The 14,637-nt window shown below is 43.7% G+C and overlaps 2 protein-coding genes across 2 annotated transcripts; one reads left to right on the forward strand and one right to left on the reverse strand.

The window, feature by feature from the left end:
- Window positions 1–8,296: 8,296 nt before the first annotated feature.
- LOC119148786 (histone H2A-IV) lies at window positions 8,297–8,816 on the reverse strand. The gene has a single exon (XM_037389347.1). It carries the CDS (start codon window positions 8,729–8,731, stop codon window positions 8,342–8,344), a length of 390 nt encoding a protein of 129 aa, XP_037245244.1. The 5' UTR covers window positions 8,732–8,816; the 3' UTR covers window positions 8,297–8,341.
- Window positions 8,817–9,066: 250 nt separating this feature from the next.
- On the forward strand, window positions 9,067–9,579 carry LOC119148789 (histone H2B 8). The gene has a single exon (XM_037389350.1). It carries the CDS (start codon window positions 9,118–9,120, stop codon window positions 9,496–9,498), a length of 381 nt encoding a protein of 126 aa, XP_037245247.1. The 5' UTR covers window positions 9,067–9,117; the 3' UTR covers window positions 9,499–9,579.
- The last annotated feature ends 5,058 nt before the right edge of the window (window positions 9,580–14,637 follow it).

Genomic DNA, 14,637 nt, shown 5'->3' on the forward strand with positions numbered 1-14,637 from the left:
AGCCTTGAGCTGTTTCCCATGGTGTGGGAAGGCAGCCAGGGCACAATGGACTGAAGGAGCAGGTTGGGTGAGGGCAGAAAGGAGTGAGAAAACTGTACTCCTCTTTCTACTCTAGGTACGTTGTAGCAGATCATAATGCTCCTGTCTTTCTCCATCATCTCTTAATCTCTCACCCTGTTATTCCTGCTAATACTCCTGGCCTTCCTAAGAGACAACCATCCCCTGAGGAAGCTGCTGAAATAATTAAATTCTAAAATCTGTTTTCTCTTCAGTGATCTACTTTTCCTTGAAGTTTTCAGGAAACCTGTTTTGTTGTTATCTGAAGGAGTCGCTGGTCTCTCAATAGATCTGCCAGCACATGTATTTTTGGGTCCTTAGGAGAATGAATATCAATTTACAAAGTCTCTGCAGCATGGTTGTTTTTTTTAAAACTAGCTAAAAGTATTGTGATAGAAATGTTGCAATTTGGAGATATAGATCTGCCCCACATCCTAAAGCAGAAGCTTGTGCTAAACATGCTGGTTTACTTTAAGTGAGACATTTGTGAGGGAAAGGAATTAAACCGCGTCATCTTCCTAGGGAAGTGTAAGTGTTCTCAGAGCATAATCACATGAAAAGTAAAGTCCAGCTAAACACGGAGATGGATTTTTGCCTAGAATGACAACCAACATGATGAAAATATTACAGACACTGTCTAATTCCGTGGAAAAAAAATATTGCTGTACACTGCATCACAAGCTTATTACAGCACAAGCAAAATTAATGCTTTGTATAGCCTACTCATATGGAGATTCCAACCTGTCAGTCTCTGCCCAGGCCATCTGCCAGAAATAATACAGGCCCATCAACATGACTGGTTGTTATTCTCTCAATATAAAGGGGAATCCCACATTTTTCATGTGACAGCTTGATATGCCCCTAAATTATTGCTGGAATGTCTGAGTTTTGGTCAGCTTAGCCCTAGTTTTCGTTCTCATTCACCTGGAATAACCTGATGGAGGACCTGGCACCTGGGACAATGGCTCCCCATGGGTCTTTCTGCCCAGTGAACAGCAGGATTCCTTCTCGGGTTGCATTTGCCTCTGAACTCTACTTGCAACTTTGTACTGAAGGCAACAGCTGGTGCATCCAAAGACACTTTCCTCCAGTACAAGCTATAAATCAGCATGGATCATGGCAGCTCATGCCCCAGAAACAGTGGGGTCCACCTCTGACAGAGCATTATAAACCTCACTGAAATCATATATGTACTTATTAATTACTGATGCTTAAAAGTGTTACCTTTTCATGCATTGATGTGTTTACACAGTTACCTCCAGTAATGCTTGCTGGTTGTCCCCAAAATCACAGACAAGGACAAGGGATAGCCCAGGATGAAAGCAAAAAAAACCCCAACCAAACAAACACGTAGGAGAAAGTTACAAAGTCCTTTACAAGGACTATTTCCCTATTTCCCAACCCTTACCCCCCATTTTTCATGTATGGTAATGAAATAGTAATCTTATTAGTATTATCTTGATAATTGTTATCCTGTGCTGCTGCTTTTCTGTATGATACTGTCCTTTTACACATCCAGCATGTTAAATGTGCTTGCATGCACACAAACACATTCAAGCATCTAGTATGATATTTTCTGTTGAAATGCCCACCCTAAAGAAGCCTTAGAGCTGCTCTGATGTGACTGCAAGGTCCTTCAGCATTTAGCAGTGCGTGCACACACATTGAGTACCTAGGGCTAGCAACTAATGGAAACTTCACCACCTATAGAGACATGTGGACTTAGACTTCTGGGTCACAATGTAAGGTGGCAAATCCAACCATTCTTTTGTTGATGAACAAAACCTCCGTTTGCCTGATGTGCAACACTGATCTTCCTGTGACCTTTATAGCATGCACATCTTGGGCTTTCTAAACTTCAGTAGTTTTGGATGTCGTTAAATGAAAATAAACTTCAGCCTTCTCACTTATTCACTTTTTTAAACCATAGATTTTAGGTTCACTGCGTGTCCTCCTGCCCCTGATCCGTGAGTCAATCTTCAAACTGTCTCACCACCATCTTCTACGTTCACTTCAACCTCCAGGTTGAGCCTAATAAAAAAATCCTCCCACATCTGAAAACAAATAAATAACTAAACAAACCATTTGTTCAATGCTCAGAAGCACTTCAGTGAAAACTGAATATCAACAATCGCTAGATGAGGAAGAGAGAGCAAAACAGAGGATATTGTATCTTTTTACCATTGTAGCATTTTGTGCAATAGTTGCACCTTGAGTGCTGTGCCCATTTCTGGCCTCCAAATAATAATAGCTAAAAAAGATTTAGTGCAACTGGAAAAGAAGGTTTGAGAAAAGTGGTAAAGATGATTTGAGGTCTGAAATGTATTTTGTAATAAGTATACTAGGACACTTTCAGAACAGAGAAAACTACTGGGTGAAGATGTTCTTGCTTATCTTTACTATTCACAAGGTTATTTGTTAAATGTATCAGACTTAGTTAGTTTGATAATTATAAAGTTAGTTACCAACCAAAAGGTTACTGATGCCAGAAAGACTGCCTAAATATCATAGGCAGTTTCCTAAAGTAAATGGACTCCTTATCTCTATAGGCTTTTTCCAAATGAAAGAGAAGAGCTGAAGATGCAGAGTGACAGGGTGAGGAAGGAGCACCTCTCTCCTCAACAGAAACCAATTCTGGAGTGCACAGCTACTTGCATTACCGCAAGCACTTCCTAATACTGGTGGTGAATAGTTTCCATCTCTTAAAGACTTCTAAACTGATTCCTAATGGCATGAACTGCCATTTAATTACCTACACTTCCTCAGAGTCAGTTTTGTTTTTGTCATAAGGTCAAAAAACCCCAAACAGCAAACCCCAGCAAAACACTACTAAAAAAAGGACTTCTAAAAGAAAGCTCCCATTTTAGTTTAGTTTTGTTTGTTTGTTGTTCCCCACCCCGGGCTTCCAAGTTACTAGCATCCTGTTTTGTGCAGGTATTTCCATGGTTCTCTCACAAACTACTTGGAGGGAAGGACTTGTTTTCTATTTAAAATCCCTCCCCACATGTCAGGGGCAACATCATTCATACACAGAGTGCAGAGGCAAGAATTAATTGAATTTTTTAAGACCTGATATATAGACATGCATGCCATCTGGAGAGGTTTGTCTGCATCAGCCTAGCTAGTATGGTAGTGTTGTTTCTGTACTGTGCAGTCACGTGTCAAGTTTTCTAGGACAGAATGGACAACGGGAGCAAAGCTCTAATGATCACAGATTCCTTCCTTACTGAAGCAGTTTATCATGCAGGGTCCGTTCCTCTCTCAGCAGCGAAGCCTGCAGAATCAAAATGGAAATCAAAGCTGGAAGTCATACCTCTCCTCATTTTTTTGTTTGTGGCTTGGTTTTGTTTTTGGTTTGTTGTTTTGTTTTGTTTTTTTAACCCTGGGCAGCAGCCACAGTATCAATAAAGCACAGTTAAAATAAGACCGACCGTGGATGCAAGAAGCACTGGAGATATTGACAGAACTCAGGCTGGTTTTACCAGCAGCCAGGGCGAGGTGCTCCCCATTTCACCGCGGTGTCATCCGGCAGATCCACCTGCCTTGCCTGCCAGTTAACGACATGGAGAGGACTCGGGGGGGAGAGGGGTGGGGGTGGCAGAGAATGTAACCTGGGGGAGACAGAGGGGAAGGGAGGGAGAGGAGGAGGAGAAGGCAGAGGGGGAAGCCGCTTCCTGGGCAGGATTGGTCAGGAATTGCTGCAGCTCGGGTGCAGCGGCCCCGCGCCTCCCCGCCTCGCTCCCCAGCCTCGGCTGGTGTACGGGGGCGGGGTGGGGGTGGGGTGGTGGAGCACCCCAGCCCGACCGACACCACCCCACCCCCCGTTACTCGGCTGTGCCACGGTAACGTTAGAGAGATTCTCAGAAGATTTAAAGAGAAAGATGGAAAAGCACTGAGCTACGGTTTACAGCAGTCTGCTTTGCTGTTAATACCAGGTATACTGGGAGCGTTTATTGTTACCTGCAAATGCAGATTTCTGTTGGATTTCTACAGCTCTAGTGCAACTGGCTTTCAGATTTTCATTCAAGTTTCCTGAATGTCAGCATCAGTGCCTCTGAAATTATTGGACACATGTGAGTTTCTTTCATATTTACCAAAGTCTAAATTGATCCTGTTCGGTGTCAGAGAAAAACACAATAGTATCGATACTTTTTTTTTTAAAAAACACTTCATTAATATCTAAGCAGGTTTGTTCTGCAGTCAATATGAAAAGTAAATTACTAATGATGTTACTCAAAAGGTTTCTATACATTACAACAGATTTATAAGATATTACTATTTTATTTTGGTTTGCTGTGTATGGTCACAGAAAGGTACTAAAGGACTAAAAATCCAAGTGAAAAGATTTGAAAGTAATTTATGAAAAGACCTACAAATGTTTATAACCTTTCCATAGACTGCATTACATAAATGACCGAACAAGTTTTACAAAGAACAGCCCACAGCCTCATGGAGATACACTTCTGTTGACCTAGGCACATACACCAACTTGCCTACATTTTTGGTATGGTAGCCTAAAGCAACTTCTCCTGAAAGGCAAGAGGAAAAATAATTAAAAAATAACATCAAAGCTTCCTTTCAGACTGTAGAAGACTGCTTAGTATCAAGGGAGTTTGAACAATCTATTTATCCTGTCCACAATCAGGTCATTACTGAGCAGCCCAGCATAGTCTTTTTCAAGAAAAACGGGAATAAGAATTTTTGAAGGAAAATAATAATTTGAAGGCTTTTGCCATACACTACTGTCACTATAACAAAGTCAACAGGAAAGTGAACGTCCTTATATTACTTTACTTTATTTGTCTGCACACTTGGGAATGCTTCTGTGGGAACTTCTGCTACCGAACATTGTCTTTTATTTAAATTGTATTTTCTTTAAATTGTATTTTCTTGCACATTATCTTCTAGTGCTTTACAGAAAAGCAGAGAACTATTAAGTAATGCAGGTTGAATAACATTCTTTGAGTGCAAGCTGTCTGAGAGATTGCACTACCTATGCTATAAGCCAGTACTTTAAAGCATAACAGTCTATTTTGTGAGGACTTAAAGACCAAAAGTAATTTAGGTCATCTGTGACACTACACGTCTTTTCATGACTGCCAGCATCTCTGATGCACTCTTCTTAAATGTAAAGCCTTTCTCCTTTATGAGAATTTAGGCTGCCTGAACAGTTGGAAATAAATTTAGGAAGGAAACCAGATTAATTAGAAATCAATATGCAATGAAATAAAACATTTGTCCATTTGAAGAGAAATTCTTTAACTCTTACCTGTCATGTAAGTAAATAAGTTATACGATCAGTTTCTTCTATTTTAAAATATACAAACCTTTTGTTTCACTATGGTATGCAGACAGATGTGTTCATTTATAACAAGCACAGTTACATGAGGTAGAATAACATATTGCCCTACTACATAAAATGTGAATGTGCTGATCAGGAGAAATAAAGATACGCAGTAATTGTAGGCAAATATTCCAGTCATAGTTTAGCTGAAGAAAAAAAAGGATTTGGTATCCAGAACTCATCAGTTTTCCTGTACTAATAAAAACATACTAAAAAACATCTTGAAAATGCTGTTGGTGGCATAGATAACAGAACATTAGTCATCAAATACTATAGAAGGAAACCGAGCTCATTACATGCACCGTCTCAAGGGGGAAACATGGCCAGAAAGGCAGAGAACAAAACGGTAAGATTAATGAATTACAACTACTGAGTGTAACTAGTTTCTAGTGAAGATAATAGAGAAGAAAACAACCGAAGAAAAGAACTTTAGACTGTATTTTAATCTGCCTGTATCTCATTTGTAAATAAAGTTAAAATACTTGTGTTTTCAAGTGATTTTTCAATCAGTGGGGAAAACTCCTCCTTCCCTAATTTCCAAGAGAAACTGAACAGAGATACTTCCTTCTCAAGCAGTTCAGGGTCTTATTGCTTTTGAAAAAAAAAGAGAAATGCTCCCTCCCCACACCGTGTTTTTGAGGACAAAAATAAAACCCAGAGGCCTCCGTTTCAAAACACGGGATTTTCAGATGGCCCAATTAGGCCTTCTGCAAATCAGTCCTTTGCTGCAGACCCACGCAATCTCTTCCCCTATATCAACCAATAGAATATTATACTGCGTACGAGAAACTGAGATTATTAAGAAAAAAAAATCCTGAAGTGCTTTACACCTAGTTCTAGCTTCAAATTTCAGCGTAGTTACCAATAAGTTCCTGTAGCTGATACTGTTTCAAAATCCAGCTCTTAACGGTAGGTGATTAGTACCTAAGGCAATTTCATTCAGCAAGACACGGCCGATAACAGAAAAAAAATCCACTCCTCTCTGAGTATTTAGGGTCAAAGCAAAACAAAAACAACAAAAAAAAAATCAACAAGCCAACTTGAAAATTGCGTAAGAAGCAAGTACCGTTTCAAACCAGTCCCGCGATTCTCGTCTTGTTTCCAAGCAACATTTCGGCCGGGCACTCCCCTGTTATCTCCCTCTGCTTGAGAAACATTTTCCATTACACATTGGATTGGCAAAATGGCTCGCTCCTCTGCCTCCAGAGGCAGGACAGTGCAAAAAGCACCACAGTTTTCCCCGCCTTAGCTCTCAGGAGGCACTTTTAAAGAACAAAGAAAACACCCCCCGCCTTCAGACAGCCTGAATCGGAGACTCCAAGTCTTGCATTCCCACCTCCCCTTCGGGCAGTTTTTTCTTCCACATAAACCACTACTGAATGAAAAAACAAATAAAAGCCCCTTTCATCGATATCGGCCTGACGAAAGAGGGAACACCGTGTCCTTTACAGGGGAAGAAAAGCTAATCTGTTCCGAGGAAACGAGGGGAGAAGCGCCTTCCCTGCCTTCCAAGCAAGGTAAACTCCCAGAGGCACGAATGGCAGAGAGGCTCCTCCCTACAAATGGCAGCCTCTCGCTTATTACCTTGATTTACACCACAATGACACACCACCACCACCCCCTTTTTCAAACCCATCTCTGCCCATGTCCGAGCCTTTGCTCGCTGCTCCGGCCCCCGCCTCCAGGAAACTGAAGGCGGCTCTAAAGCTCCCGGCCCCACCACCACCGACCGAGCTGGTTGCCAAGGCCGTCCCCGCCTCCACGGAGCGCAAGGGGCTCCCGCGCTCTAGCAGGCCAAGGCGACCGCTAAGAACCCCGAAAAGTCGGCGGCCGCCGTGGCCAAGAGGCCCTAAAAGTCGACGAAGCCCGCCCTGCACCTAAAGGTAGCACCAAAGGGCACGGCCAAGGCAAAAAAGGCAGCACCCGAGAGGCAATACAGTAAAAGCAAAGGAAAGCTTTACAGAAAAGCCCAACAACGCTTTTAAGTGCAGCTCAAGCTGTCAGAGTGAAAAAGAACTGGAAACACCAGTAGAAGTCTATACTGTTACACGGTGATCCCCTACTGCAAATATATGTGACTTTTTGTAGTGCTTCTACACAATCTCACACGCTAAGAAGTACGGTTGAGCCTATTTTGTTTTAACTCGTGACCCTCCATTACAATTTCCACCACCGATAAATTGCTCAGAACAGTAAATACTGCCCTTTAGAAACCATCCATGATTAGTTACAGGACAGCTCCCCAGGCAAACACTAAATTCTCTCACCGCTGCCTGCAAGCAATAAATCGCAAAGAAAGAACTTCAGCGTGCAGAAGGACAAAGCCGCCCCTACACACAAGGCACTCGGACTCCGTTACGGCCCGTGAAACAGGAACAGGGGCGCCTGCGCCGGGACTGAAGCGCGCTCCATCCCGTCTGGGTTTGAAACCCGCGCGCTCTCCTTGGATTGGCCAGCGGCGGCCCCGCCCCCCACAGTGGGCAGGCACAACCCCCGGCCCCTCACCCCGCCACAGCCCACCTCTGCCGCGGGTCGGGGTGCTTACCCCCCACTGGAACCAAGGAGAGGGCAGCAGCGAGCGCACGCTTGCTGTGTTCTCATCTCTCCTCACACCATGCTGCGGTGACCGATTTAATCAATCGCAACTACTACTTTTATTGATTTTAAAAAAAAGTGAATCGGAGAAACATTTACATAAGAAACTTGTATACATAAAACTTCCTGAAGAAAAATACAGGCAATCTACACTGATCAGAATGAAGCTGGAAGATCTAATAGTTTTGGCTTCAAAAAAGCCTTCCCTCACATCTAAAAATTTCCCAGATAAAAACAAAAAAATTCTGCAGATGCACATATATTTAGGGCTCAGGTGTTCCTGCTCTTTCTGGGAAGACGTGGGTGGCTCTGAAAAGAGCCTTTGAGTTTTTTGTTTAAAGAGCTTTACTTGGCTTTAGCCTTGTGGCTGTCGGTCTTCTTGGGCAGCAGCACGGCCTGGATGTTGGGCAGCACGCCGCCCTGCGCGATGGTCACCTTGCCCAGCAGCTTGTTGAGCTCCTCGTCGTTGCGGATGGCGAGCTGCAGGTGGCGGGGGATGATGCGCGTCTTCTTGTTGTCGCGGGCCGCGTTGCCCGCCAGCTCCAGGATCTCGGCCGTCAGGTACTCCAGCACGGCCGCCAGGTACACCGGGGCGCCGGCGCCCACCCGCTCCGCGTAGTTGCCCTTGCGCAGCAGCCGGTGCACGCGGCCCACGGGGAACTGCAGCCCGGCCCGCGACGAGCGCGACTTGGCCTTGGCCCGCGCCTTCCCGCCCTGCTTCCCGCGGCCGGACATCGCTTCGCTTAGAACTCTAACAGTGAAAAAAAAAAAGGGAAAAAAAAACCCCCAACCAAAAAAGACTTACCTAACTAACGAAAAAGCTGTAAAACCAGAACAAATGTAGTGAGGGAGGCCACCCTGCCTTTTTATCCCTTCCTTCTCGGGTTCGGTGGGACTTGTGATTGGTGGAGGCGCCGATTATGAAATTAACCAATGGGAAGAGAGATGCAATAGCGACCAATTGGAGCTGCTAGCTGCTTTGACATCACGAACCCGATTTGTCCAATAGACTGGAACAGCCTTGAGTCAGCTCATTTGCATACCGTCCCTATAAATACAGGGGTCGCCGCTATTGTATTTACGTCGTTACTGCGGTAGACAGGTAGTGACAGACTTGTAAAATGCCGGAACCAGCCAAATCAGCTCCTGCTCCGAAGAAGGGCTCTAAGAAAGCCGTCACCAAGACGCAGAAGAAAGGTGACAAGAAACGTAGAAAGACTAGGAAGGAGAGCTACTCGATCTACGTGTACAAGGTGCTGAAGCAGGTGCACCCCGACACGGGCATCTCGTCCAAGGCCATGGGCATCATGAACTCCTTCGTCAACGACATCTTCGAGCGCATCGCCGGCGAGGCCTCGCGCCTGGCGCACTACAACAAGCGCTCCACCATCACCTCGCGGGAGATCCAGACGGCCGTGCGGCTGCTGCTGCCCGGTGAGCTGGCCAAGCACGCCGTCTCCGAGGGCACCAAGGCTGTCACCAAGTACACCAGCTCCAAGTAAATTTTTGTTTGAAAGATCAACTAACCCAAAGGCTCTTTTAAGAGCCACCCACATATTCAGTAAAAGAGTCGTTCACACTGATTTGATTCGGTGAGTGGCAATTGTGTTTAGCACTGTTTTTGTTGCCAGGCAAGAACATACTGTTTAATAGAGAAAATTTTTTCAGGATAAAAGTACCAGGGCTTATTTGGGTCTTGCGTGTTCTCTATCCTGACTGCTCATCAGGCAGATCTATAAAGACTTACAAGTCTGAGTTCTAAAGCTATTAAAGTTTTACTTTGTCATTTTAGAGTAATTATCTGGGTTCCAATTTTTGTATATATACAGGGAAATATGTAGCTGTGTTTAGCGTGTTTTGGTGTTTTTTTCCTGCTGTTCCGATATGAAATAAAGTATGTAGGGTTTTCCTTACATTTTCAGCCTTAATCCAAATGAGTTTATGCCTTGTCTAAGAAAATGTCATTGTCGCCTTTGAACACCAGCTGTCATTCTCAAACGACTAGGCAAGCCAGAGCAGCTTGTTTACTTAAAGACATGGGGATTAATTTGTATATGTGACATTTGGAAGACTAATCTTTAATGAAAGTTATACTGCGCACAGAGGTGAAATGTTATAAAGAACAGTATAATTTTAGTCCCACATTTTGTATGGAAGTGGTGTAGTTTTTTGTGTTGCTTCTCTTTAATGGAGAAAAAGCTGAGTAGGAGAGCTTCCTCGTAGATCCTAAGTGACAACGTAGTCGGAAAATACAGATTAAAAAAATAACGGATGTTTAAGAAGTGAATGAGAGCGATTTATCATACTTAATGTGGTGCAGGATATGCAGGGAAGGCTGCTTTTTCGGAAAAAAAAAAACCCAAAACAAACCCAAACACGTTTGCAAAGAGGCTGAAATGTTGGCTGCCGGGGACAGGGGCGGCGGTAAAAAGCCTGCTACGCAGCCCGTGTAAAAACCCTGCATCCGCTGGGAGGTTGCCGCTATGGCAGAGCGCCCAGCCACCGCCGGCCCCGCTCGGCCGGGCAGAGCCTAGGGGAAAAGAGAAGACAGAATGCCGTCACGGCCAGCGGAGGAGGGGACTGCGGCGTGTGCTAGCAGCCGTTACCCGCCCTGCCCCCCTCCATGCCTGTCGCCGGGCTTTTCAAATCGTTCCCATTGTCCAATGGGATTTCTGCTTTTCCTCTAGCCAATCACAGCGCGGTGGTACCCATAAATTGCGGGCCCGACGTTCGCTTTCTGCCCAGACACTCACTGCTGAGTGCTTGAAGCTTATTGCGGCAAGATGGCGCGCACGAAGCAGACGGCGCGTAAGTCGACGGGCGGGAAGGCGCCCCGCAAGCAGCTGGCCACCAAGGCGGCCCGCAAGAGCGCGCCGGCCACGGGCGGCGTGAAGAAGCCGCACCGCTACCGGCCCGGCACGGTGGCGCTGCGCGAGATCCGGCGCTACCAGAAGTCGACGGAGCTGCTGATCCGCAAGCTGCCCTTCCAGCGGCTGGTGCGCGAGATCGCGCAGGACTTCAAGACCGACCTGCGCTTCCAGAGCTCGGCCGTGATGGCGCTGCAGGAGGCGAGCGAGGCCTACCTGGTGGGGCTCTTCGAGGACACCAACCTGTGCGCCATCCACGCCAAGCGCGTCACCATCATGCCCAAGGACATCCAGCTGGCACGCCGCATACGCGGCGAGCGTGCTTAATCTTCTAGCAAAACGGACCTTTGAGATTATCGAAAACCCAAAGGCTCTTTTAAGAGCCACCACATGGCACTAAACGGAGCTGTAAACTCTTTAAGTTCTATATAGGCAGTGATGCGTTTTGGTGTTTTCGGGTGGCTTTATAGTGACCGGAGCCTGTATCTCGTCAAGTAAGTACTAAATGGAATGTGGCAGTCACAATTCAAAAACATAGAAAAAGATTTTTTCCGTAGCAAAGGAGTACGGTGTGGTTTATTCATGACGAGGTGATTGTGCTAGGACAAGTTTAGCCTAAAAATTACGTATGCGTTTTTTCAGATGGTGTAAGTTAAAAACTTTTGGCTGCTAAAGAAAAAGTAGGGCACGGGCTTTCCTTTTCTAAAGGAAATGCTTGGCTCTAAAAGATTCATATGTTTTTGTCTGTTTACTGCAAAGAATGCTTTTGAGACAGCCAAAGTTGAATTTATAAAGTTAACTTTTTAGAACTGCATTTTCCATTAACTAAAATTGTATTCAGTTATGAGTAATGTAAATTCCTCGTGCTATGCTGCTTTTATTTTTATGTTCTTATGGTAACAATTTTACTGGTTTTCCCTGTGAAAAGTATTGTTTTATTTTACAAACCCCTTTTTTTTGAAGTGGGGAGTGGGGTAGCGTGATTTTTTCCCTGAAGCCCCAGGAAGCCCTTTCCCGCCCTTCCAGGAAAGGCACCATTCGGCAGTTTTCTTAGTGTTTTATCACCCGTTGTCTGATCGTCTCTGTCCTGAGAGACTTCCCCTGGGCATCTTCAGCCCTTCTCAAGCACTTCTAGTTTATTCCTGACATAAATATATTTCCAGAGCGCTAGAGACAGGGTAGTTGCAAGGGTAATCTCTGCAAGTCCTGTTTTTAAGAGGTGTGCTTTTTTTTTTGCTTTGGTCTTCTGGGATACACGTGGCACGTTTCATGGTGCTGGGTATCCTGTATGAATTATTAGAGATACCTATTTAGATCAACTTTCTTGGTCTGTGATTAGGCTCCCGAAAATATTTGCTGCACTGAGGAAGTGTTTTCCACGGAGTATTAGTGATGAACAACTTGACATAGTGTCCGAAATTGTTGTCAAATGGAGACTCTTGCCTATCTGTCCTGTTCGGTCACTTAATTTTTTTTCTAGTGGACCTACCAGGAAAACAGGGTTTCTCCCTGACTTAAGTTCACCTGCACAGACCCTCACCCTCATAATAAATAGATCTGTAGTTGGTGCCTGAAAATTGTACGTTTCCAAAAGTGTCTGACTTTCCGTCGTCCTTTAGTTCTGTTCTTATACTGCAGGCTTTTTTATGTAATTTGGGAAGCTTGCTGTTCCATTGAGGTGTTGGAAATAATGTCTGATTTTTTTCAATGCTACAAACGAGCAGCTGTGCCTTTAAGAAGCAGTTGGATCGAGTTGAATAGAGCCTTTGTTTAAACTCGGGGAAAAAACCCACGGAGAACTGTGGAAATAATTCTCTTGGAAAGCCTAAACCTGCAAGACTCCTGGTTTTGTTATCTGTTGATAGGGTTCATATTAGGAAATTTTCTTTTCTGTGTCGGGAACTTGGACTCTGCAGCAAAATCTGACCAATCCCGTGCCCGGACACACCATTTTCTTTCCCTTGTTTTTCTCACTTTCAGCCATTTTCTAATACTTTACCTCGACGGGTAAAATGGAGGGGCTAATGTGTCGGAAATAGATTGTCTTAATTCCTACAGTACTATGCGATTTATTCATACATACAGCCCCCTTTTGTTCCTTGACATAGGATTTGCGTTTTTCAGAACAGATGAATTTTTTTTTACAGTAGATGATCAGCAGTGTGATTGCAGAAATGAGTCTTAGTGAAAGCAAACTAATTTCTTCTTACTGTCTGTGATAGCAAGAGATCTATTTATCTAAACCCGTTTACATATGTTACTACTATTAATTAAATCAAGTAAAATATTTTTTATTTTTGTATACTAGGTGATTAATTCATAAGCAAACAGTCAGAATACTTAAATCCCAGCAGAAATTTGGGTCAAAAACTATGCTTTCTTGCATGCACAAGAAATTATTTTTGGAGGAGTGACACAGGGAAACAGGTTATATTTCGCTTAATCTGTCATTTTTCCTCTAGTCTTTTGAAGATCTTGGCCTGTCCTATTAAATATAGTACTATTTGGACAATTGCATGCTTGAGTTGTGAAAACCACTAACACCCCCATCAACTGAGAAGGAAACAGTTGTGCAAGGCTTCTGCAAGAAGGGTGAGCTCATATGAACTCACAATTATAATGCCTGAGTCTGAGGTAGTTTTGGGGTGTTATGTCTTGAAAAGACATTAATAATAACCTAGCATAGCTTGTCCTAGTGGACCAGACTAGAAATTGGGAAGAATTATGTGGATTTTAAAAGTCTTTAATAGCTGCAGATGACTGTAGTAGTGATATGGGGAACAGTGGTAGACTGATTGTATCTTAATACAGTAGTAGTAGGCTTTGGTCTTACCTTACAGAAGTGATAAATCCTGTCTGGAATCCTATTCCTATCAGTTTGCATATGGTGATGAGTTAACTGTAAAGAGAAACAGCCGAAATCCCAAATTGGATGTAAGTTTGGGAGGAATCCTTTTATAAGGTATGGGTATCAAGAGCATTTAAAATTGAGCATTTTAAGCAAAGATAAAGTGCTTAAGGATTTGAAGTACTTGCCACAAAATTCAGAATAAAATTGATCAATTAAATCTGATGTAGAGTATATCCTGGAAGGTATTTGCTAAAGCAAAACCCAAACATACCATGATTTAGAAATGAAGCTGTATTTGCCATAGACAGTTTTTGATATAAAACTTTTTTTAATCTAAGACACACAGGTGACTTGGTGTAAGATATACTAGTTCCAAGTGACAGTAAAAGTGGAGTTTCCTCTGATACCAGTAAGATCTAGCAGTATTTTGGTGTTTTTTGCAGGGGAGAGTGAGTAAATCAATGTGGCTAGGTAGAAGCAAAGTAATGAGATGAGCAGACCAGAGTGCTGCCCAGCTGAGGACCAGCTTGCAAACTGGTAGTGGTATAGGGTGCTTTTGTTGGTGACTTGTGATGCTGAGTAAGATCTTTGCTAAGACTTGCTGGCTGTTCTGCTGTCCTCTGAGCAGACCAGGCACTCTGTTGGTATGGTCTGGCTCAGATCACTGCTTGGAAGGATGTACTTCCTGTCAGATGGAAGGGTAAGATGGACCATAACCACTGAGGCCCTGGTGAAATACTTCCTTTCATCAAAAATGCATAAAAAACTCTGAAAGCATCTTTCTAGTACAAAAATATTAGCCCTGCTTGACTCTTACTAGTTTCTGAAAAACTCTGAACAGATGTATCCATATGAAAAGAGTTGAGGTTTTAAAATTTTGAATTAACTTGTAGCGTAAAAAACTTTAAGGGTGATATGGTGGT

This window comes from Falco rusticolus, chromosome 5 (genome assembly GCF_015220075.1).
Source record: "Falco rusticolus isolate bFalRus1 chromosome 5, bFalRus1.pri, whole genome shotgun sequence".
Taxonomy (NCBI): Eukaryota; Metazoa; Chordata; class Aves; order Falconiformes; family Falconidae; genus Falco; species Falco rusticolus.